Source organism: Eriocheir sinensis, chromosome 55 (assembly GCF_024679095.1).
Source record: "Eriocheir sinensis breed Jianghai 21 chromosome 55, ASM2467909v1, whole genome shotgun sequence".
NCBI classification, from domain to species: Eukaryota; Metazoa; Arthropoda; class Malacostraca; order Decapoda; family Varunidae; genus Eriocheir; species Eriocheir sinensis.
In genome coordinates, this window is record NC_066563.1 from 2,047,795 (window position 1) to 2,074,028 (window position 26,234).

Consider the following 26,234-nt stretch of genomic DNA (forward strand, 5'->3'; position numbering starts at 1 on the left):
AGTGGAATCTGAAAGTGAGGAGGAAATAGAAGGCGTAGACCAAGGAAAACAATAATGAAAAAAGTGGAATTTGAAAGTGAGGAGGAGATAGAAGGCGTGGACAGTCTTCGTAAATATTTAAGAGATGGAAAACAAAAACAAAAAATGAAGAAAATGAAATATAAAAGTAAAGAATAAATAGAAAACGTAGACAATCTTGATAAATGTAACAGTGACAGAAAGATCGAAAACACTAATGAAGAAAGTGCAAGGAAAGTTAAAAAACGTAGAAAATCTTGGAAAATGCTAATGACAGAGAAGAAAACGATAATGAAAGTGAAGTTCGAAAACAAAAATAATGACAAGAAGAATAAAACAGAAAGGCAAATGAACCGAAGTGACACAAACAGGAGATGAATCGTCAGAGCGGCGCCGAACAGTTGTCAAAATTGAGAATATTTCCTCTCGCTTCCAATTCACTCGCGAATTCTCTAATGAACTTTCCAACAAATTTCACGTGGATTGCCAGGAGGCGGGAATGGTGTTTATCCTGAGTAACGAATTTTCCTCAACTGCCACTCATCTCAATAAGTTTCAGTACTAATTATCCAACTTTTTCCAGGTTGCTTTTATATATAATTTTAACTTATTTGCTCTTCCATCGCCACAACTTTATATAAAAATTATCTGTTTTTTTTTTTTATCTCTTACACTTAACACCTCTCTACCCCAAATAACCTGTGTAACTCTCAGTACTAATTATTCAACTTTTTCCAGGTTACTTTTATATATATTTTCATCTTAATTTGCTCTTCCATCGCCACAACTTCATATAAAAATTTTCGGTCTGTTTTTGATGGCTCACACTTAACACCTCTCTACCCCAAATAACCTCATTAAGTTTCAGTACTAATTATTCAACTTTTTCCAGGTTACTTTTATATATATTTTTAACTTAGTTTGCTCTTCCATAACCACAACTTTATATAAAATTTTTCGGTCTGTTTTTGACGGCTCACATTTAACACCTCTCTACCCCAAATAACCTGTGCAACTCTTAATTACCCTCAAGTCTAATAAACGTCGGTAAGTAACTCCTTAGTGGATGGAGAACCAATTAACGCGTCTTGTTACGTAAATAAAAATAAAAAATATTAATCTCCCTCTTCCCTCTTTACGCCGAGGCATCCGGAAGATTAATTAAGGGTTGGAAGGTGTAGCCGAGCACCGGCGCGTTACACCTGACGCTGGCCTTGCGAAACAGTGTAGTTGATTTTTATGCCAAGGCGCCAAGTTACGCAACAGACTCCTGGATCGACCGCTTGCTGGGGTGGCGATGGGGGTAGCGGGGTGAGGGTGGGAGGTTTGCGGGGCGAGGGTGGAGTAAGAGAGGTGGGAAGGTGAGGGCGGTGGTGGTAAGGGTGAAAAGTCGATGGCCCTAGATTACATTAGGTGTGTGGAGTAGGTGGGAAGCTTGACACACACACACACACACACACACACACACACACACACACACACACACACACACATCACTCCTGCCCTGCCTCCCAAACCAACAAGACTTCCCCAAGCAAACGTGCGGCGCCCCAGCTCCCTAATTTAACCAGACGAGGATCAGCAAAGGTTCTCAAAGTCAGTTTCGCAGGTGTTGACTTAGGTAAGGGGGCTCATCCCTAACAAGAAAGATTGGTGTGGATTTTTACTACCTAGAGAAGTTCTGAGAGAGAGAGAGAGAGAGAGAGAGAGAGAGAGAGAGAGAGTGGCAAACAGATAGAAAGACGACCAGATTAACAGACAGACAGTCGCAGAGAGATAGACAGACAGACACACCCCAGCTACTCACAAAACCCTTTAAAAAACAGACAAACGAGTAAGTTTATCGTTTACACAAAGACAGAAAGGTAAACAAATCCTCACACACACAACACAGAGACAAGTAAACAAACATAAACACTCAGACATCAGAACAGACAGACAAGTAAACAGATACACACACCAAGACAAACAGACAAGTAAACAACCACACAGACACCCAGACAGACATAGTCACTAACACACGGCAGACAGGCGGACACACAAACTCATCATTCATCCATTTTTATAACATGTTTTTTATCCCTCAATACATATGGAGAGGGAGGAGCCATGGGGACGCACTCACTCCATAGACCAGTAAGCCATATGTTAGCCCGTCTGTTTGTCTCCCTTCAAAGGCCTGGAAGTGAAGGGATGAAGGGATAGAAGGAGAGGGAAGCAGAAGAAAGGGAATAAAGCCAGGGATGAAGGACAGCGAGGGGAAGAGTATACGAGAAACAAACAAAATTGAAGAGGAGATAGGGAGATGGTGCGATGGTATAGGGAAAGTTAAGGGAATGAGTAGGGGAGGTGTGTGCTGGAGATAGATGGGGGAGGAGGACGTGGAAGGCATGGGAGCGAGGGGGTGGTAGGGGACATGGCGCCAGCAGCAATACGATATCGTGGTGGTAAAGTTGAAAAGTTTTTTGTTATCTTCGTCAGTGGCGTTATCTTCTCCCCTCTTGTTTCATTTCAGCTCTATTCGGTTCCGTTCCTTTTTTTTTTGCCAGTTTCCGTTTCCGATTTCCCTGGTTGTTGTTTTTTCCCCTTTTTGGTTTTTTTTGTGGTTGCTATTGTTTCCTGTACGTATTGGTTTTGCGCCCACTGGTCAGCTGTGAGGGGGAGAATGAAAGGGAGATGAGAGAAAACTAATATTTCGTTGTTATCCGTATGATTTCCATGGTTGCCGGGGGGGGGGGGGAGAGAGAGAGAGAGAGAGAGAGAGAGTAACGTAATAGGCTGTTGTTTTGTAGGGTTCCAGCATACCACCATCCTCACCCATCCCCTGGTCCCTTCCTCTCCACCCTTCCCCTTCTCCTCCTTTCCTTCCATCTCTCCTTTCTAACCCCTACCCTTCCTTTTCCCCCTTCGTGCTACCTTTGCCCTTCTCCTCCTATCCTTCCAGCTCTCCTCTCTAACCCCTATCCTCTTTCTTCCCTTCCCGTCCTTTCATTTTTCTTTCCATCCATCTTTTCCAAGCCTCTTTTTTCCTCTCCCATCCATCCCAGTGCTCCCCCTTCTTACCTTCCCCCTCCCTATCCCTTTGCCCCTATCCTCTTTCCCCCTTCCCTCCCTTTCCTTCATTTCCTTTCCATCCCCGCTAACTTTTCTATCCTCCTTCACCCATTCACTTCCCTTTTCCTAGTTCCCCTCTCTTTCGCATCTCCTAAATCCTTCCTAACCTTCCCCCCTGCCTCCCTATCCCCTTGCCTTTCCTTTCCCTCCCTCCCCCTTCCCCACCACTCCATTCACCCCACCACCCCACACACCCCGCCCCGCCCCCTTCCTCCCAACACCCTCGACCTCGCCGCTCCCTCCCATTCAAAAAAAGCGCTCTGGCGTGAAGTCAGAAGCGACTTTCCTTGTTTATACCCGAGAATAATTTTTCTTCGTTTATTTTTACCACCCATTAAAAGCAGCCCAAAAGAAGGCGTCTGCTCCCCCCTCCCTACCTTCCTGTCATCGGTGCTCCTTCCGTGTTGTGACGGCTTCGTTTTTTCCTTTTCTTTATTTCTTTTTCTCTGCCGCGGCTCCTTAATGACGTCACGCGGCGCCGACTCCATCCCGCGCCCCGGAAAGAATGATGAGCAAACTTCTCGCGCCTCTACGCCAGATTGATGGCCCTCATCCGGCAGCGAAGTCGACTTTTTCCCTCTGTATTCGGCAATTCCGTCAACGAATCAGCCGTGGCAACACGTTTAGGGCGGGTAACGGACCCTGTAGACTATAGAGATGTAAAGGAATAATTGTGTCCGCCACCGATGTCGTTTGGGATATGTCATTGTTGTAGTTGTTGTTGTTGTTATTATTATTATTATTATTATTATTATTATTATTATTATTATTATTATTATTATTATTATTATTATTATTATTATTATTATTATTATTATTATTATTATTATTATTATTATTATTATTATTATTATTATTATTATTATTATTATTATTATTATTATTATTATTATTATTATTATTATTATTATTATTATTATTATCACTGTACATTTCTGGTCATGTGCCCAGCAGAAGGGCATAAAAGCCATAATACTCAGAGGGTGTCTGCTCACACAGTGAAGGGGATTATGTGCCTCGATAAGTAAAAATAGTTGCACGAAAGTCCACGGTGACTAGGCCCATTATTTCATTATCCGCAGATGAAAACTGTTCAGAGTAATAAAGGAAAATAAAATAGTTACTTTGAATGTTATTTCCTGACTCATCACTCGCCACGTGTTTCTACATTAGGGTCACGTAAGTCAGATCTTTTTAGCGTTTCATGAAGACCTCGCTGCCTCTGACATGAGCCTAAATTTCCAGAGGTGTTTGACAAATAACCTGGTCATTAATTATTAAGGAAATAAGCAACCATGAATAGTGGGAAAAGCACCAGTCCCTCCTCTGACCCTCCACCTATCCACCAATCAATCCACTGGTCTCTCAATACCCACCAGTCCATCCACAATCAACCTTATTTTCCACCAGTCATTTAAACAACCCTTCCCAGTCCACAAATTCATCCAACAACAACATTTTCTCTCCTCCGGTCCATCCAACAACCTTTATCAATCCATCAATCCATCAACCAACGACATACATCTCCTCCGGTCCATCAACAACCTTTCTCAATCCACCATCATACGTACAACTCCATCCAACAACCTTTCCCAATCCACCAATCCATCCACCAACGACATACATCTCCTCCGGTCCATCAACAACCCTTCTCAATCCACCGATCCATCCACTAACGATCTACATGCATACCACTCCATCCAACAGCCTTTACCAATCCACCAATCCATCCACCAACATTATACCTCTCCTCCAGTCCATCCAACGATCCATCCCAGTCCAGAAACCCATCCCCCAACCCACGTACTCACGGCTTACACAATATTGAACGGTACCCTGCAGTCCGCATACTGGAGTGGACTGAGCGTCGCCGTGGTGGTGGGACAAGCGGAGCCTCGTGTGACTCAAGGCGCAAAAGGAGTTGGCAAGGAAGATTTCTCGATACGCTTGGTAACAGATTCTTCTCGCCAGGCAAACCCTTTCTAACACACCAGTTTAGGAGGCGAGTTTTGTGATTTCCGTGGCCTTGGAACTCGCTAACAAATTAATTTCAGCTTAACACTTGGATAACAATGATTTCTAAAGCTTTATAAAACACCACTTGATGCTTAAGATGACATTAGAAGTTTGATGCGAGAGAGAGGCCAGTTTTGGAGGAAGAGTTTGTGATTTTTGGTCCTGGAACTTGCTAACCGACAAACAAACCAGCCTAGCAACTGAGGTAACGCTGACACCCGACGGTTGAAAAAACACCACCTTCTGATGTTTGAGAAGACTGAGCAGAGGTTTTAGGCGACGAAATCAAAGTATTCTAACGCCGAAAAAGGAAGATATCATTTTTTTTTTTTATTTGCCGATTGTATGAGGAAGTTTCAGGGCAGCAACTGGACTGGGAAAAGAGGAAGGGATGGGAGGGAGGAAGAGGAAGAGAGAGGGAGAGAAAGGGATAAGGCAGCGTCTGAGGAATGGCTTTTGGCGTCGGAGAGGAGGAAGGGGAGACGGAGTAAATGGAGACACACTGTTATTAGGGGGGGAGAGAGAGAGAGAGAGAGAGAGAGAGAGAGAGAGAGAGAGAGAGAGAGAGAGAGAGAGAGAGAGAGAGAGAGAGAGAGAGAGAGAGTAAATGTAAAAAAGGAAAGGTATTATAGAGTGGAGGGAGGAAGAAACATAAAATAGGTCTCGTTAAGGGAGGAAACAAGTGTTTATATGAGGCCAGGGAGAGAGACAGCCCCTTAGGTGACCCCGTCTATCCTATTCCCTCCTCCATCTTCTGTCTCCCTTCTTCCCTCCTCCCAATTCCCTCTCCCCTCTTCACTCTTCCCTTCCTCCCGAGCCCTGTCGCTAACCCAGCCTCCCTTCCGCCTCTGAGCTCCCCACTCTCTCTCTCTCTCTCTCTCTCTCTCTCTCTCTCTCTCTCTCTCTCTCTCTCTCTCTCTCTCTCTCTCTCTCTCTCTCTCTCTCTCTCTCTCTCTCTCTCTCTCTCTCTCTCTCTCTCTCTCTCTCTCTCTCTGAAACTCTCCTCTCTCTCTCTCTCTCTCTTCACACACACACACACCACACACACACCACACACACATAGAAGAAGAAGGGTTAATAAAATTAAAATAACTGTTTATATTGTCTTTTTACATGGTCGCCATTTTAAAGCAGGTTGAAAGAAACTTCATTTCCCGGAAACTAAAAAAAAAGTGAAATTCTCTATATTCATCCATCTATCTATCTATATCTATCTATCGATCTATCTATCCGTCTCACACAGTGTTTGCTACTATATCCCTGTAACGTTAAGTCTCATTAAATTATTACTTCATGTACTCTCTCATGGATTCTGTCAGTGGGTGAGCGTAAGGGGGAAAGTAGAAAATAAGAGAGCATGGAAGAGAGATGGCGAGGAGGGTGAAGGAAAAGAACGGCACACACACACACACACACACACACACACACACACACACACACACACACACACACACACACACACACACACAGTCAAACAGAAAAAAAAATTAAAACAAACATAGAGACAAAGACAGCGAGGGAATGTGTGGGGAGCATGGGAGCCAGGCTGAGGGAAAGCTAAATGTTCCCGGAGTGGTTTGTTTGAGGCTAAATAATTTGCGTAGCTCGGCGGGCAGACTTAGCGGGTGTGAGGGGGTGAGGAAGGGCGAGGAGGTGAGGCTCAGGGGACACTGATACAAGGGGGATGAAGTGGGACTGAGGCTGTGAAGGTAGGAAAACGGGGACGTAGAAAAGAGTACAAGGCGAAGGAAGAAGTGAGGAAGATAAGTCAGTCAGTAGAGGAAGAGTAAGAGCCATAGAAAAGTGAGGAAGAAGAGGTCAGTCAGTAAATATAGATAAAAAAGGGTAGGAAAAGTAGAAGTCAAGATTAATAAGCGAGTAGAAAATGAGAAAATGCAGCGTTAACCCAAGAAGAAGAGAGTTAATAAAAGAGCGAGAGAGGATTAAAAGAACGAGGGAAAGCGAAAAGATACACGAGGGAGAGGGCAAGGAATTAAAAGTGGCGAAAGAAAAGTAAAGGAGAAAAGGATGGAGGGAGAAGGGAAAGTAAAAACGGATATGAGGAAATAAGGAAGAGGAAAGAGTTAAGTTGAGGAAATTAGGCGCTGAGGGAAAACGAAAGGAGAGGAAGGAGAGAGAGAGAGAGTCGTGAGAGCATGTGAGGCGCGGCGTCCCCTCATTGTGCCGGGAAAATCAACTGACGAAGGAGACCATTACACAGGAACTTTCGTCCCTTAGAGAGCCTGAGTCACGCTAATGGCGGCCTTCCATCGCGGGGAAATAAGGGTGAGAGTCGTGTAGTCACCGAGGTGTTAATATAAACGCCTGAACCGCTGTACCAGCGCGATAGCATTTGTTTCCGTGACGTCATGGCGATTATCCTCGGAATGAAAGTATAAGGAGTATGAATTCATTAGTTGTGTTATTAAGTAAGAGATTAAAAACGAAAGAAAAGATAGAGGAGGAAGAGGAGGAGGAGGAGGAGGGAGGGAGGAACAAGACAGTGAGAGAGGGAAAGGCAGAAAGGAGGGCAAAAATATCCTCAAAGAAGATGAAAGTGATGGAGGTGATGAGAAAAGTTGGCGTCGTTAAGAATGGTGAGAAAATCTTAGTGCAATGTTCTTAATGGAAGGCTGCCTCTCATTCTTAGGGAGATTAGAGAGTCTAAGTCGTTGATGGTGCCGCTATGGAGGAACTGTGTGTCATCGGCATATTTCACCAGGAGGCAGTTGTTGATGTGTCTGGACATGTCATTGGCGTGGATGTTGAATAATAACGGTCCGTGTATAGAGCCTTGTGGGACGCCATAGGGAACAGCTTGCCTGGAGGAGATTGTGTTGCTGATGCGGACTGATTGTGTTCTGTTTTTAAGGTAATTATCGTACCAATGTTGACACTTTCTGGTTCGATAATTCTCTCTCTCTCTCTCTCTCTCTCTCTCTCTCTCTCTCAAAACAAAAGGAGCAGAAAGCCGTTTTTGTTCTCCTCACTTCTGTTTCTCTATTATTTTCCTTTAATTTCAAAACCCTTCACCTACGGAATTACTAGTCACTACCTTGCTAATACTCTCCAAGTCATTTTAAACCTTTCCTATTATAACCCCAGTATACGACTAATTATAAAAAAGAAACACTTATTAATGCACTAAAATACCCCATCGCCACATAATATAAGTGTCACGGTTAAAAGACTTCTGAGATTGGCGTACACTCTCCACAATTTAAGAGCCACATGTTACCCACTGGCTGTCTGGGTGGTGGGGAAGGATGATTAGGTGGCCAGTTTGTCTTACGGAGGGTCGTTAGGCCGGGGAAGCGAGGGCAAGAACCGTGAGAGGAGGGAGAGGAAGTGGCCTAAGAAGGGGAGCTGGATGGGGAGGGACAAGGGAGAGAAACGAAGAGGCTGAGGAAACGGCCGGAAGAACAGGGAGAAGATAAATAAAGAGGAAGAGCTTAGACTTAGAGGGAGGGTAAGGGGCGGAGAAAAGAATGTAGAAAAATGACTAGAAAAAAGTAGGAACTGGAATGGAGAGAAACTGGAGTAGAGAAACATTAAAAGCTCAGGAGGTAGATTTGGAAGTGGAGAAAGAGACGAGAAGTAAGAGGAGGGAATGAAAGTGCCTGGAAGAAACGGAGTGTCAAGACAGTGAACTAAAGTGGAGAAAAAGAAAGGGATGAGGAAGTGGGTATAAAAACAAGAACTAGAGAAACAATAGGGGCTCAGAAATAGGGCTTCAGAAGTAGAGAAATAGGCAAGGAGAGTAGAAGAGGGAGTGGAAGTGCCTGAAGCTAGGGAGTGTGAGAGGAATGAATGAGAGAATGGGGAAGGAGCTGAAGGAACAGAGAGAAGGTAACCATTAGAACTCTGGAGGGAGAGTAAGTGGCTGGGAAAGGGAGAGGATGGGAGGAAGAAGCCAGAAAGGGGGGAGTGTGGAGATAAGGAACTGGAGTATTGAGAAACGAAAAGGATGAGGAAGGAGTCTGAAGAAAAGGGAGTAGAGAAATATTTCCAGACTGGAGAGGGAAAGCTGTAGAAAGGGAAGAGAAGAGTAAATAGTTAATGGTCAGAAGGTGGGAGGAGGAGGGACTGCGATCGAAAGAAGCAAAAGGGGATGATAGAACTTGAAAGGAAAAAGGAAAAGAAGGGAGGTGGAGTGTAGAGGAAGTTGGCGAAGGGATTGGAGTAGAGAGAAACGAAAATGGTAAGGAAGAAACTGGAAGGACGCAGCGAAAAACAAGATAATAAGGGTCCGGAGAGAAAGTGGGAGCGGGGAGAAAAGGAGAAGAGAGTACACCGGGTCGTAAGGAGAGGAGAGGATGGGACAGCTGCTGGCAAGGTACGATCCTCTGTGCTTGGCATCTTAAGGAGACCGGGAATGTTGTCTTTTGTATAGGTGGGTGAGGGTGTGGGTGTGACAGAGTGCGCGGGTACTTCTTTGCACCACACCCGACCCGCATCCACAGTACTTACACCCACATTCCCCCCCCCCCCCACCCACAAGATATTTTGACAAGCTACCAACACACACAAACAAAAAACACAACTATCCACTAGGGGCTTCGTGGTGCAGTGGTTAGCACACTCGGCTCACAACCGAGGGAGCCCGGGTTCGATTTCCCGGCCGGAGTGGAAAAATTTGGGCGGCTTTTCCGATACCCTACGCCCCTGTCCACCCAGCAGTGAATGGGTACCATGTATTAATCGGGGGTTGTGTCCCGTCTCCTGGGGTCTGTTCCCTCCTCCTATTATTCCTTCCCCTTCTGTCTCTCTCCGGCATATGACCACAGATGTTGCGCCGACTAAACGAAACTTTCCAACTTTCCAACAACTATCCACTCTAACCTTCCACACCTCTCCCCACAGCATGATGAAGGCAGCGGCGACTTGCACGTGGCTCGGTGACCTGGTGACGGCTCTCATGGTGACCGACATGATGCTTCAGGACAACTTGTATCCGAACTGGGCCCCCGAGTTTCGCCGCCTCTACCGCATCTCCAACGTGCCGAGAATCCTAATCTTTTGGTTCAGTTACATCGTGGTGGCCATCGTGGTGATCTTCCTCATCGTGTCCGACTACATATCCTGGGACGAGCTGAATAAAGGCTTTGTAGAGACGACTGGTGAGTGGTTGGGGACGGGTGGCTTGTTTTTTTTTTTTTCTTGTTTTGCTTAGTGTTTTTTGTGTGTTTGTGTGTGTTTTGTGCGTTTATCAATTTTGTTTTTATCTAGTTAAAGTTGACAGGATTTGAGTTATGTTTGTATTGCCCTGCCTCCATGTCCATTCTCTATTACTTAACATGTCCATAAACTCGTGGGGGAGGGATAACACATACCTTCTTCATCTCCTTTTTTACCCTCCTCCTCCTGCTTCTCTTCCCTCCCTTCTCTTCACATCTTCCCCTCCATGTTCCTTCCTCTTCTCCCCGTATCGACCATGTGTTCAGAAGGGGAGGAGGAAAGTCAGACCCATAATCCGAGACACCTGTGGCTTCCTAGGCGGCGTCACACGTTCTGGGAAGCAAATCCGGATTCCCAGGACACATCCGAAGTCATATTTGGTGGGGGACCGAACGAGTTCTGATAAAATCGACGGCCATGTGCAGAATATATATATATATATATATATATATATATATATATATATATATATATATATATATATATATATATATATATATATATATATATAAGAAGATGAGGAATGGCCGTTTAAATAATTTCCTTGAGGGAGTAGTGAAGTGGTGATTAATAGAAACGTTTCAATATTTATATAGTTTATAAAAAAAAATTCTGATACATTTTTGAGGTATCAGGGAGCTACAGTCACGGTTAGAAGTTAAAAATGAATGCTGTTACACTGAATTAAATTCTCGAGGCATCAAAAACCACTTCTAGGTATCTTGGCAAAGACTTAAATTCCATCTAAAATTAAACGGAACTGTGTAGGAAATGGGATGCTTCAGATATTTCATTAGAGTGAAGTTGTTTACATTCGAGGAAACCCAGAGTAAAAAGGGCTGCTGTTTATTGTCGGCAAGCGGTTGGCGGACACAGCCGAGAGCGTCATTCCTGGATACATTTCCACAAACCGGCTCACTTCTCATTCCCTCCTGCTTCCCCGCTTTCCTTACCTTCTCTCATTCCTTCCTCCATCTCTCCTTTCTTTCCCCCTATAATCCATTTGCGTTCCCTCTCTTTTCTCTCTCATTCTTTCCCTCCTTCCATTTTCTCTTTCCTCCTTATCTCTTATTTTCCCTCGCATTCCTTCCCCCATTCCTCCTTTCCTCCCTTAAGATCTTCCCTTTTTCTTTCTTCCCTCTCGTTTCCTCTCTCATGACTTCCACCATCCCTCCCTTCTTTTCTCCCCTTGCCCTTTTATTGCTTCCTCCATCCCTCCTTTCTTCCATCCCCCCAAGTCTCCCCTCTTTCCCCTTTCGCCTCTCCTCCACAGTGAAGATTTCTTGCATTTCCTTTTACCTTTCTTCTATCTGTCGTGGTGATTTACTAAGATGCACCTCCTACTTAATCTTCATCTTCGTTCTTTTCTTCAGCTTATTTCGTCGTTGTCGTCCTCCACAGCTTCGTTTCCTCCTTTTTCTACCTTTTTCTGCCCCTCCTCCTCTTCCCATCTCGTCTTCCAAGCCTTTATTTTTCCGCCCACCCGCCTCCTCAATCACTGTTCAATGGTGGAAAGGAAGGAGGTCAGCCAAGAAAAATACTAAGAACTCGAGTGTGGACAGTGATCAAGGGAGTCAGAGTGGCGTGGATTTTTTAAGCTGTTTTCTGTTCGTCTTATTTTTCCTCCTCCTCCTCCTCCTCATCATCATCATCCCTTAGCGCTTTTTCCTTACTTTTTACTTAATCTCTTCTTCCTGTCGAGAGAGAGAGAGAGAGAGAGAGAGAGAGAGAGAGAGAGAGAGAGAGAGAGAGAGAGAGAGAGAGAGAGAGAGAGAGAGAGAGAGAGAGAGAGAGAGAGAGAGAGAGAGAGAGAGAGAGAGAGAGAGAGAGAGAGAATCGTTTTTTCTTCTTTACTTTTCTGGAGCGCTCTACGTCTTGATGTAAACTTGACAACAAACAAACAAGTGTGCTTTAAAAAGTGTTCAAAATGCTGCAGGCTTACATACGGGACCCCGTGATGTTTGTTCCCGGTGAGGTATTGCCTAAATGTGTGCAGTTATCTTGTCTAAACCCGTGGCTATGTTATGTTTGACTGAAAAATCGTCTGGCTGATAATGGTGGAACTTTAGTCATTATCTCTGAACATATTCATCAGTGCCAACAGGAGAGAGGAAGACTGACAGTGTAGTGATGGTGGATGTGATGGGTGGCTGTCGTAGTATTGGTGGTGGTGATGGTGGTGGTAGCAGTAGCAGTAGTAGTAGTAGTAGTAGTAGTTGTAGTTGTAGTAGTAGTAGTGTTGGTGGTGGTGGTGGTGATGGTCGTTGTCGTAGTGGTGGTGGCCGTAGTGGATGTAGTAGCAGTAGTAGTAGTAGTAGTAGTAGTAGTTGTAGTTGTAGTAGTAGTAGTGTTGTTGGTGGTGGTGATGGTGGTTGTCGTAGTGGTGGTGATAGTAGTGGATATAGTAGTAGTAGAAGGTAGTAGTAGTAGTAGGAGGAGGAGGAGTAGTACAGTAGTAATAGTAATTGTTTTTATTGCTGTTGATTTATTTTTGTTGCTGCTGCTGATGATGTTGTTTGAATATTAATTACACTGGAGAGGTGATATTTTTCCTTGTTTTCCGACTTTGCAACAACACCGTCCTAGAGATGACAATTTAATGAAGTATAATCTAAGGAAAATCACTGTTATTACTTTGAAGTCACCAACATTTACTTTCACCCTTTTCCTCATCTGTATGATAATGATACCTGGCTGGGGACAGTATGTTGTTGAGCGAAGCATAGATGAATAGCAATGGCAGGAAGAGGTTGATGAGCCGCGTGTGTTCCCATGTTTTTCTCGGCACAGATCGTCGTTTGGCACCATAGGAGTGTTGTGTAATTTTGCCCCTGGAGTATTGTTAGGTTGAATTGGCTGGACTTTGTGTGCTGATTGTAGTGTTTCTTGTGTGTGTGTGTGTGTGTGTGTGTGTGTGTGTGTGTGTGTGTGTGTGTGTGTGTTTAGACGAGGTGGTTTATTAAGAACATGCAGCGTGCGTCGTTACTACGAATATTCTAATCCGTTCACATAGGTCTTTAATTTAAATGATATTACAGTCCCAGTGAGAATGCCTACCATACATTCTTCTCTCCCTTCGTTTCCCTTTTTTTTTTTTTTTTTGGATGGCCCCTCTGTAAGTCAGAATATGCAAAGGTCTTCATTCAAGAATGATGAGACTGTTTGTATTCTTTGAGAAATGTAAAGTGATACCTAATCATGCAAGATGTAGTTTTTACTAATCTTATTCCTTCGTAACCAGCTTGCAATTTTCAACGCTCGTCAGATTGCGGAAATTCGCTTCAATTTTGACTACCTGCTGCCTAGATCATCAGTCAACTCTAACTTCAGCGAACCGAGTCAAGAGGAACACTGAGAGGCAGCGCGGGCCAACCAAGAGTCATATATCATGGCAGCCACGTAAAACGAAAATCACCTGCCCCACTAACGGGCTGGAGCCGGCTACTAGGCCCTTCTAGCGAGTCTACCGACGCTATAAGTTGCACATAGAAAAACTGGACGATACTTTCCCTTTATTATTTTTCCTTTATTTTCCAACAAAATTTCGTTTTTTCCCTGCAACCTCCATCTGTGTTGTTGTCCTCCCGTCCCCTCCCCCATGGTAGCCTATTTGTTCCGTAGTGTTTTCTCTTGGCGCCGCCGTGGTTAATTTAATTAGCAACAATTTTCCACCCTCTTTCCCCCAAAGGTTACCCTCTTCTTTTCTCACTCCTGTTGGCGTTTCTGGTGGCCGTCATTCCCCCGGGTGTATTATAATAGTATTCCTTGCCTTTTTCCCAACTGCCGCCCTCTGTAGTTGATTACTCCTATTTTTCCTTCTCTCCCACTCCTTGTCCCCTATTGTTTATTCCTCCTTATTTCCACAGAATTATCGCGGGCTTTTCTGGCCTCCTTTATCCTCGTCATGGACCTGCTGATAGTCATGCAGGATTGGGACTTCCCGCATTTCACATCCACCATTGATGTCAACCTACTCGGCTTCTCCACGTATATCCTCCGTTGGAAATATCTCAAGATATCCGTCACCGGGAAGTGGTTCAATTATGGGATCATCTTTTTGGTCATGATCCTCGACCTCAACATGTGGAAGAACCAGATATTCTACAGCCCTGGGCCCTACGGCCAGTACATAGGTGTGTTACGCAGATGAATGACAGCAAAACCTGCCCAATGTAATATCTACGGGCCTAATCCATCCATATCCTAGACTGAAAGACAAATACCTTATGGTCAGTTCGACAGTCCAACACAGTGCCATTGTAAGCGCCCGAACCAAACTATGTTCACCACAATAAGCCGTTATTTCAACTCAATACCAGGTACTAAAGAGATTTCCTGTGTGGTTTCCTAAAAGTTCCTTCTATCTATATCAACGCCAAACACTATACAAGGACTTTTCGTCGTATTTTGTGTTTGATTGGGGAGCTTACAAACTTGCTGTATTGGACTGTAAAACTGTCCCACGCCCTGCATTGCCTTTATCAGAGCACTCGTTTCTTACACGCTTCACATCATTTACTTATACGTGTTTTGCATACCTCCTGCCCCCAGACCCCAACAGCAGCAAGGTGTACACGGTTGAGGACTCCGTGTTCATCGCCGAAGGCAATGAGTCCATGTGGACGTGGAAGGCACGCTCGCAGATAGACAACGGCACGGGCCGTCCATACAGTGAAGGTGAGTGAATATTTGTAAATTTTTTACTTTGGTTTCTGTATATTTTGTACATTTTTTAAGGCTGGTTTCTGTACAAGCTGACAAGAAAATCCACGAACAGTGCAATATTTTACTATATAAACTGACCATGAAGAGTGCAAAATTACTGATTTTACAAAATATGTAAAATATATAGATGGATATGCTATCCCCTTTTAAGAGGGAGTAATCCTTAAACAACAGACCGATTCTTAGCACACTTAAAAGCAAATGAACAATGTAGTGGTCTTTGTAAGGCAGCGAGGAAATCTAGTAAATAGTTTATCATTTTCCATCTCAGCGGACATGGACATGAACTCTCGCTACATGGAGTACAGCCTCTCAGTGAAATGCACAGCCTTCATTCCCAACATCTTGGGTTTCATCATGCTCTTCACTCTGGTGTCTCTCTATGGCCGCTTCCCGCCTAACCAGGTGAGGTTCATTGCTGAAATGTCAGTACTCTCCTGAATGTCTTTGATGTAGCCTCTCTTTGTCTATTACATTTGCAGGCTATTGTGAGTAGTTAATGTAGCTTTCAACTTTATTTTCTTTTATGTTTATACAAACATAAGTCATCAAGAAATTTTATTTGTGAGAAACATACCATTTGAGTTTAATGGACAAAAAACTGATTATTGAAAACTAATGGCAGTTAATTTGTCAGCACATTTTTCAGTACATATAACAGCTATATAATCATAGTAAATGTGTAGTATAAAAACAAAACTGTACTTGTGTTCCGTGACTACAAACAAGTAACTCAAAATTCCTATATTAGTAATTGCCTTATTTTGTTTTATTTTTTTTCTCTTTTGTTGCCCCTTTTGAAAATGTTAGTTCAAAATACAGTAACATATTACTGATACTGTAAAAATTCTTTATTACCTCTCTGGTAAAGTGAATGTCACTGATTTTAAAGCTACCTTAACATTTACACTGAAAAATAAATTAAATCTAGACTAAAATATGCTGTATAGCAAATCAGTAGAGGTGGGCACCCGTTAATATTTTTGTTAGTCTGCAATATGCAATTCCGCTAACTTTGTTGGCCATTCCGCTAATCGCTAATCCACACATTTTCCGGCTTCGCCGGTCCGGTATCGCAAATTCGCTATTGCTAACGCTAATTTTTTTTTTTAGTCCACTAATGAAGTCCGCAACAGTACACTAACCATATAATATTATATATCACTGTGAAAATATCAAAATAAATCAAATACAAATACTGAAAGGAATACGTCTTTAAGATTCGGCAAGTTAATGTAAACTGCCTCCCATGCAGGCTGCCGGGACAGGCCGGCTGCAACAGACAGTTCCAGGATATACCTGCCCACGCACCCCGGGCAGCCTACCACCTGCGTGCTGAGCAGACCAGCTGCGCATCAAACAGATTAGAATAGGGTGGCCAGATTTCTGGAAGTGAAATCCGGGACACTTTAATAAAAAATATAAAAAAACATTTTCCAGGTCAGTGCATGAAATCCGGGACATTTCCGGGATGGTTTTATTTCCGGGACGAACCATTAAAATACGAGACTGTCCCGGAAAATCCCTATTCTAGAAGTTTCTCCACACTTTCAAGAATATTCTTGAATTTCCCGGAAATTTCATTGTTGGCGGTTATTGAAAGTTTGGGTTAGCGGACTATAATTTTGGCATTGCGCTAACCGCAAATCTATTTTTTTGATTTTCCGCTAACGCTATTCCGCAAAATTTTTGTTAGTCCTCTATTAGCGGATTAGCGATTAGCAGACTTAAGTTGCGGAATGCCCACCTTTGCAAATCAGTGTACATAGCTAACATTTCACAGTATGGTAAGTTAATGGTAAGTTTCATAGTATCTAATTATATTGATGAATAACTGCCTATTTTCAGCATAACTGTGTACTGGTAATTTCACACATGTTGCAGTGCCTCATAAGTGATGATTCAACCACCATTTCACAAGTCCACTTCTGCTTTACTTGGACAAAAAATGGCTTAAATATCTTTTATTCTATATATTTTCCTTCATTGATGTCCTTTGTTCATTACAGCTTGAACATATTTTTTGCATGCCTTCACTCATATCCTGTATCAACACCACCAGGCACATCCCACCAGCCAGAGTTAACACTGACAGCACATCTATAATGTCTTCCTCTGTCAAATAACTCTACCCTCACCACCACTTGGAATCCAGTATCATGTATTTATTAGAAACATATGTAGCTACAAGAAGCCTCCAATATTTTTCTGTAATGGAGATGTTTTTCCTAATACTCTAGAAGTCGCTATGAAAACCTACATAGACCCTATGAACGTGAAGAGGCATAGTTACACTAGATTAAATCAGGAAAATATCCATGTGGATGCCGTGGGAAGGGAGTAGGCCTATAGGTGTAAATTCAGTCTTGTGCACATGTTGCAGGCAGTGGTGCCATCATAGATGCTCAGGCCTTAGAAATGTAAGAGGAGTGCAGAATTTTACATGCCCAGCTTGTGTAAGGAAACAGCAAGGACAAGAAACTGAAAGGGATGAACTGGAGGCAAATGGAGAAAAGCTGCATGAGGTAGAACATTTATGTTGTTTGGGAGATGTTCTGGAGTGTGAGGCAGGAGTGGAGAGGACAGTGAGAGCGAGAGTGGCAGCAGCGTGGTTTAAGTGGAGGAAGGTGGCTAGTTTACTTGTGAATCGTAGCATCCCTCTAAAGAGCAAAGCAGGGGTGTACCAAGCATGTATTAGATCAGTGATGTGTGGAGAAGAAACATGGGCTCTAACTAGAAAATGTGTGTGTGTGTGTGTGTGTGTGTGTGTGTGTGTTAGAATGAAAATATCAGGTCAAGATCTTAAACAATGTCATTTTTTAAAGTACATAATGAACTAGTTTATAATGTTTCCTTTATAATACTTTCATCACATGTCTTATGACTGATAAAAAAATTAATGATACTGGATTTTGGCATTCTCCTCTTGCTCTTGATTTACATACTAGACTGCTCGCCAAGGCCCTCCAAGTGATGCCGGCCTGGGGCGTGAGTGTGCCCAGTTCATCCAAAACCGACGACTTCACACATAAGCTCCACCCTGAGGCGATTTTGACCCCAACATTCATTTTACCTCGGGACGTACCCTACACCATCAGAAGCAGAAAAGCATGCAGATTTAGGATCTGGGCTTATAAAAGTGATGCGACAAAAAACAGCTGAGTACTAAGGAGTTGAAGGGAAATAAGTGCAAGAAAATGTGTACTCCCTACTTCATTTAACTCTGATTTTCGTATATGTATTTTTATATTATTGTTACAATTTTATGCTAGTGTGATGCAGAATTTTCTCAGGAAGATGATGATGGTCTCAGTTTTTCTTAAAAATGAATGTTGGGGTCAGGAAACAGGGTGGGAGTGAGGTGTGTGAAGTCGTCGGTTTTGGATGAACTGGGCACACCCACGCCCCAGGCCGGCGTCACTCAGCACAATACAGGGAGATGGGGGACGAGCAGTCTAGTATGTAAGTCTGTGGTTTACATATATTATTGTGGCATTTAAGATTTTTTTTATGTAATTGTTTGATGCTCTAGCAAGAACAATAAAAAAAAAAAAAAAAACGGCCCCCCAAACTCCCAACCCATTTGGTTTAAAAGGGCTTGCAGAATTTCTGTGTAAATCGTCTCACATATTTCCCCAAATGTATCCATAATTAAGGACATATTCTGGACACATTTGGATGTTTCTGTGTGATGGTGAAATATCATTGATGGCATGAAAATTCATTAAAGTCATACAGAAGGAGCCTGCAACATGACATGGGGATAAGAACAACTTCCAATAAGGATTGTCCATGCATATACCTCATATCTCAGAATTTTATCGTACAGCATCAAGCTGTTTTATATTGTTTTCATCAAATTCTAGTGGTTTCAATTGGTATAAGCTTGACCTTTGAGGGTATGTGGGGAAGGGTGTGAGTGCTACCTCTTCCCCCTCACCCTCCACTCTCACCCTTCATCTCATTTTCCCTTATTTCTCCCTCCACGCTCGCCAGTTGCACCCCATGGCTCGCCCACACCCACGAAAAACACGTAACCCCTGAGTTTGGGCGTCGTGTTTACCCATCAGGTCTGCTATATATTATCTATAGTGACCTTGAGCATTTTAGAAGAGCCTTCTCCCCATTCCCCTTAGTTGGAGCTACTTGTCAGGGGTGTTCAGCCCATGTAGTTACCACTCTAAGCTTTCTAGGGTCCATACCTATCCTAGACACCTTTGGCAATCTGTCTGCTAAAGAGGAACAGGAGGGTCAACAGTTTTTCTCTAAAAAATCTTATAAAAATCCATCATTTATAATTCCAGTGTGTAATGTAAAACACACTCAGCCAGGTAGTATTTGACTTCAAGATGACAAAGCAAGTTTTCAGATCCAGGGGGTAATTATGTAGATGTTGTGGCCTGTTTGCTTGGAGTTGTTTGTGGTATATATTGCTGTGTCAGTAGTCTAGCAGAGAATGAAATGTTTGCTGACGCAGGAGGCATGCACGCCTTGGCTGAACACTGGAGCATTCTACCTTAGATTTGGATTTTTACTTATTTTTTGTATGTATTTAGTTTGTAGTTTGTCATTTTAAGTATGCCATATTTTTTTTAAAGATTACACTAAAAAAGATAGTGTAGTATTTTACCCTTCCCTCTGATATTCATATTATATTATGATTTCTCAGAAACTGGTTTTACTAAACTCCATCAAGATTTGCATTATCTGAGAGAAAAGAATGCCACCAAATGAATGACGACGGCCAGCAGTGCATTTCACTCAGAAAACACTAATAATATGCACTTTTCACATGATAACATGATTGAACTAAAGGTATGACTGTCACGATTCAAAACATATGTTAGAAGAATAGTTCTAGAATTTTACACACGTACTGATAACACAATTACATATTTTGGCCATAGAGTTACAAACATACAGAGAAAAAATGAATTGTTTTTATAATTTTGGGGGGCTACTTGAAATGGTACAAAGTTTTGAGGCATCCAAATTCTCAGTTCAGTCATGAATATCTTTTGTTAGACAACTTTGGTAAAGCATGGCAATCATTTTTTATCCATGAAATTACTTGTACAAGTGTTTTTTTCCAATTGCACTCATATTCATCACAGTCTTTTTTTTTTTTTTTTTTGGCTCAGACCACTCTTGTTCGGATATTTTTCCCTCTGTATAATTTATCAAACAATTTATAAATCAGTTATGTCTATGCCATATTTAATTCTTTCCTAACATGGCCCATTTAAAAGTATGGATATTCAACATTGCCTCAGCAATTTCATGATTTTCGTTTTCTTCCCTCTCTTGGTTCTATTCACTTTTTGCAGAGATTCATCACCTGAAATATCCCTATTCAAGTGTCAGTGAAGTGTGTGGTTTCATGTTTGCTGGACAAAAGTTAGACCTTTTTTCAGTAATCCAATACCCAAATTTGTATAGCCATATAGTGATAGTATGTGTCATAATTTTTTGTAAACATTAGCTCTTAGCCATGCAGTTTGTTCTCAGCTGTCATGCAACTGCCTGGATGAACTGGAGTATTTAGTGTATATAATAGAAAAAAAGCATGTAGCTGCTGTTCATAGTAACAAGCCCTAGAGTGCCCATCTGCACAGTATGAGGACTTTTGTTTTTCAGGATGGAACCTATGGAGGGCGACTCAAAAAGAAACGACGGTCGTCATGGAGACGAGAGAGACGGTCAGCTCCAGAGCACTACTACAGGGATGTGTCCTTGGGAAACTCCAGCAGAGAAAAGCGGGTTCTCAAACTCAAGAAAGCCCTTAAGATTGCCAAGACTTCTAACCTATAGCCATGGTTGAGTTTGTTTCAAGGGGACCAGCTTTTGGTCCCCAGACAGGGCTGTGTATGAGCTTAAGTTGTGGTAGTGGCTGTATGTAACCAGACAAATGTAAATACTGTATTAGATATAATTCATATATAGTAGACCCTCGATTATCTGTACCCCAAATTCACAAATAACAGATTTCTCAGACAAAATTCTAAGCAAATAATTGCTTCTTAGTACCAGCAGTTTTTTTTGTGCCTTAATTTATGGTATGTTTACCAATTAGTATGCAAAGCAGCAGCATTCTATTGGTTTCTCATGAACATGAGCTTGAGGACAGTGCACTTAGTATCAGCACTTACTGATTGTTAGTATTATTTCAAGTATTTTTTGTAACCAGCAGTGTGTAGGACTATTTTATATCGTATTCTTGGTTCCCATCAGTGCTCAGACTCGTGCAGACAAGGAATTTGACACAGGCAGCAACAAAGGTAGTTGCCTAGTCAGAACAGTATTTATCCTTAAAAACACCCAACTTACTCCAGTGACTGACACCATTTCTTTCTGATAGATTTCAAATCTGTGCTGGAAAGACTGTTTGTTGCATATCTTATTAGCTCTTCACCATAAACCATTTTTGGCTCCCAACACTCGTCCTTATTATGAAATCAATATAATTACATATTATAATCCTCAGGCTCAAGCAGGTGTAGGATTAAGCAGAGGCAGTAGCCCAACCTTAACTTCCAGTGCTGGTGCAATGTGGCGAGTCTTACACCTGCATGAAGCTAAGCACTGGCAGGAGACACAAATCTATATATCCTACAGATGGCTTCAAAATAAATATTTACCACATGTTAAGGATGATTCATGAGATGTCCATCAGTTGCACACACATTGGCTGTATTGTTTTTGTTGTGCCTGTGTAATGGCCAGAGCTGCAGATAAGGACTGTGAGGACCTTAAGCTGTGTACCTAGTACCCTTTGCTGAATGCACCTCATGTCTCAAAGCCTGGGTTCAATATGCAGGCAGGTTGTTGGAAAATACATTCATCCCAAGTAGGCCAATATCTCATGTTGAAATGCCAGAATTTTACTCTTAACTACACTCTCACACGACCACTGCATGTAACGAAACACACGAGAAATTAATCCAGACAAGGAAAGGTTTTGCTGGCGCCGGGGATCGAACCCGCGACCAGTGAGACGGGAGAGCCACTCCTTAACCAGTCGGCCAAAGAGGTGCCCCACTCGCAGAGTGAGTTATGGGAGGCTCGCCCATCAGGCAAGTCGCTGCACTACAATGTTTTTAGAGAGTTAGCAGTTGGCCTCATGAAAGTGTTGGCATCCATTTCTGTGTTGTGTTTCTCCAAATGGAAGGGGGCTGGATTTTGTATGGCTTATGTTTCTTGAAGGAGGTCTCGGGTCTCTTTACCATAGAAAATGTGTTAAAAACTGAAGCACAAAAGAACTTGATCTAAATGGAAAAAAGGAAGGCATGTAATGGCCGGAGAGGTGGATATGTACTACGAATGCCTTAAGCAGTGGGATACACTTTGGCTCAACACCAGAGACCCTGTCTCAGGGGCCCAATTTGGAATCCTTAGTGAGCTGAGAAAAAGATTTATGTATTTCCAAGTACATGTAGATAAATTTCTCATGTCCTCAGGCAAAGCACCAGATCCCCCTATGAGCTAGGAAGCTCCAAAGCTTTCCTTAGGTTGCATTATTTGACAGGGTTAACATTGGACTAGCACCATATCTGTCTCAGCTGGACTACTTAATAAAAAACAAAAGAAAGCATGCAGCCTGCCTCCAATGTAAACAAGCATGATATCGGGCACCTGACCATTGTGTTTGCCAGAAAATAGAATTGGCTTTTACTGAAGTGTTGATATTGTTTCATTCAAAAAATATCTGATTCCTTTTTTTTTTTTAAACTTCATCCTTTTAGCTTAGGAAATCAAGGGTCTACTGTATATACAAATATTTACATCTACTTGTTTATACATTAATTTATTTACTTATATATATATATATATATATATATATATATATATATATATATATATATATATATATATATATATATATATATATATATATATATATATATATATATATATATATATATATATATATATATATATATATTCATTACTTTTTAAATGATCAATTAATTTTCCTTCATTAGAATAACACTTTACATTTACTCCCCAGTAGGATTTTGAATATAATGTCTTATCAGTAACACTACATTTTTAGATCAATTAAGAATTATATTCCAAATAGAAAATTGGTTCATGAGAGTACAGGTTATCGTCTTACTTTCTCACTGTGTTCTGCTTAAGAGACAGATATAAAATATATGGATGAGGGATAAGTATGTGTGTGGCTGAGCTGAGAATAGGTGTGGATGGTGTGGTGACAAGAAGTGGTGACGAGCCTTTTGACTGGCTGTGTTTGGATTGACAGGCATGTTTTTATTTCTGAGAAGACTTCCAACAACCACACAATAGGTTTTGTAGGTTACAAATATTTGCAGTTGCAATTTTAGCATTGGAACTATTTGTATGATGATTGCATAAAATTTATGTAAAGCTATTTAGCTACTGCAGGTAGGCTACATGTTATTTCAGTTATTTAAGATAAATAACCATATATTAAGGTTTGTCAGGCTTTCCAAAAGTTTAGTTAATGGGACTGGTATTGACCATAATGTATATCTATATGCATTTCTTTTTACTCATAGAAATGACAACAGAGTAAGATGTAATTTGTGCAAGAAAAAAAATCTATTGTGTTAAGCCATAGTAATATTTAATTCACAAAGATGAAATATGTCACATAATTATTTATGATGCTGATAGCAAGACATTGACTACAATAACATATTGGAGTATTACTAAAATATCATCTTTGTTGATATAAAAAGAAATGCAGATCATAACTACCATGAAGATAATTGATGCAAAAATTTCAATATATGTGTATTGACTGTTAAAAAAAAACATGACCACTACAGTCTTGCCAAACGCTTCATGTTTGTGGTATTGCAGCTTGGTGACATGGTTCCATCAAGCACTTGGTGGTCAGTCACAGTTAATGCACAGATGGAAAGTATGGTTGGCTTTGCTTGCCTATGAAAGATTCTTAGCTTGTTTTCCCATAATGGTGGGCAGGTTGAGCCCCATCTTTGAGTTATAATGCATTGTAAATGTACATAATCAAAATATAGCATTATGTGTGTTATGATGTATGATAGGAAATATTTCTGGGTTTCATCTACCCTCTACTACTTTGCCAGTGACTAGCACCTGGCTTGTCTAATTTGTTGTGTCCTGTTAGTCCCACTGACTCACCTTGGCAATGTTGTCTGTGTAGGACACATCTTTTATATGTCCTGCTGCCTGTCACCCTGTCACTCACCTCCTGCTCAGCTGTTCACAGATGTGTCTACCCAGACAGCAATTCAGAGCTGACATTTACCAGCTGCAGGCTGCATTACCTTGCCTCTGTGTTCTGCAAAGCAAACATCTCTAAAATAGACAATGGACAAAACCTGGAGGTGAAAGTGTTTATTATACAATTTCATAAAAGAAATCTTAAGAAAACTTGTTGATGAACAAGGTTTTGTGGAAATGCATTTTTTATAGGACAGAGGATTAAAAAATCAATGAAAATTTAAAGTCTAGAGCAGTGAAACGAGAAGAAATACAGTATGTATTCATATATATATATATATATATATATATATATATATATATATATATATATATATATATATATATATATATATATATATATATATATATATATATACACTAAAGTATTTTATTGATATAATATTCAATAGCTGTTAAAATTACATTGGAAAGATGATTTGAAATCAAATCATAAAAATATTTGCTAATAATGTCACCAAAAAGTTATTTAATCTAGATGGTGGAGAAAAAAAAAAAACATATCAGGCAGTCATTTGATACACAGCAAAAATTACTGTTGTCAACTCAGTTATATACTACTTTGCGTAAGAAAGAGCGAGATGAAAGAGAGCGAGAGAGTACCAAGGTGCCTAATAGAGTTATTGAAGCTGGCGAGCTGATACAGTAGGAACCTCGCTGGGCTGTAGGAGACCCCTGCCCTTGCTAAGAATTGGGTCATTTAGGCACAGTTCTTTTCTCTTCTGCTTCACTGTCATTTCAGGTGTTTCATGAGTAATGGAATGATATTCTAACTACTTTATTATTGTTTGAACTTATATTATGAGAAGTTATAAAAATAGAATCATGTTTTGATACCAATAGGAATACACCTATTAGTGCCCAATGACCTATGTTAGTTTTACAAATTTAGAATACTAAAAGCAGATCATAAGGAAAGTGTTGTAGCAAAAAAGAACCAATGGATGCAGTAGTTGAGAACTATTTTCATAAGATTTTTCACAGTTTTGCATGTTTCTCTTAAAGTAGAATCCTAAACACTGAAGTTTTCATAATTATGTGAAGTATTATACCTCTATGGAGTTGCGAGTCTTTGGAGATCGTTGTGGGTCAGCTGTTCCCAGGATAGGAAACATCCCTGTGAGAGTAGTATGCCCATCTCAGTTGATACTCCTCTGTTATTGTCACAAGTTCCTATTGCAGTGTGATCCTCCACCCTTGCTTATATATACTTAAGATTAAGTGACCATTTATTTTCCATCTGTTCAGACAGCTTTCAGAAATTCATGTCTGTTCATGCTTCTGGGAGTTCATTACCAATGCTTTCTGCACACGGTAATATGCCAGAGTCTTACCATTGGAACACACACACACACACACACACACACACACACACATAATTAATGTATACAAGGAAATTTTGATTTTTCCATATTTTTTTCTGTCCAGTCCCATACCACACTGGTGGCATTATATTTACATAGTTGTGTTTTCCTAGTGTGTGTGTGTGTGTGTGTGTGTGTGTGAGTGTGTGTGTGTGTCTATATATATATATATATATATATATATATATATATATATATATATATATATATATATATATATATATATATATATATATATATATATACACCATACACATCAGAACACTACCAATGTTTATTCAGTAGCCTTTAAAAGACAGCTGAAATAACCATGACAAAAGAACTCTGTACTATCAACTTGATTTATGTTGTTGTTGCTGCTACTAAACTAGAACTGAAAAGGAGCTTGTATGTATGTGTTAAAACCCCACATGTACTCCCAGACTCCCAAGCCCTGCCCTCTCGTATAGCTGTAGAAGGGGAAGAGGCGAAGGTAATGAGTTGATAAACAGCACTGTTATCATAATTGAAAAAAAAAATCTGCCTATTGATTCTTTGAGCCATAATAAGTTTTTTTTATGCATAATC

The 26,234-nt window shown here is 41.2% G+C and overlaps 1 protein-coding gene across 4 annotated transcripts in view; it reads left to right on the forward strand.

Moving 5' to 3' along the window:
- Positions 1-22,851, forward strand: part of LOC126983889 (transmembrane protein 117-like) — a 104,535-nt gene extending 81,684 nt beyond the window's left edge. The window contains exons 6-11 of one of the 4 annotated variants that reach the window (XM_050837060.1): positions 10,012-10,268; positions 14,193-14,459; positions 14,878-15,003; positions 15,323-15,456; positions 19,048-19,121; positions 20,689-20,830. In XM_050837060.1, coding sequence (XP_050693017.1) covers positions 10,012-10,268; positions 14,193-14,459; positions 14,878-15,003; positions 15,323-15,456; positions 19,048-19,095 — 832 coding nt within the window. In that variant the 3' untranslated portion in view covers positions 19,096-19,121; positions 20,689-20,830. The other 3 variants (XM_050837058.1, XM_050837061.1, XM_050837059.1) reach the window with 3 other exon arrangements.
- The last annotated feature ends 3,383 nt before the right edge of the window (positions 22,852-26,234 follow it).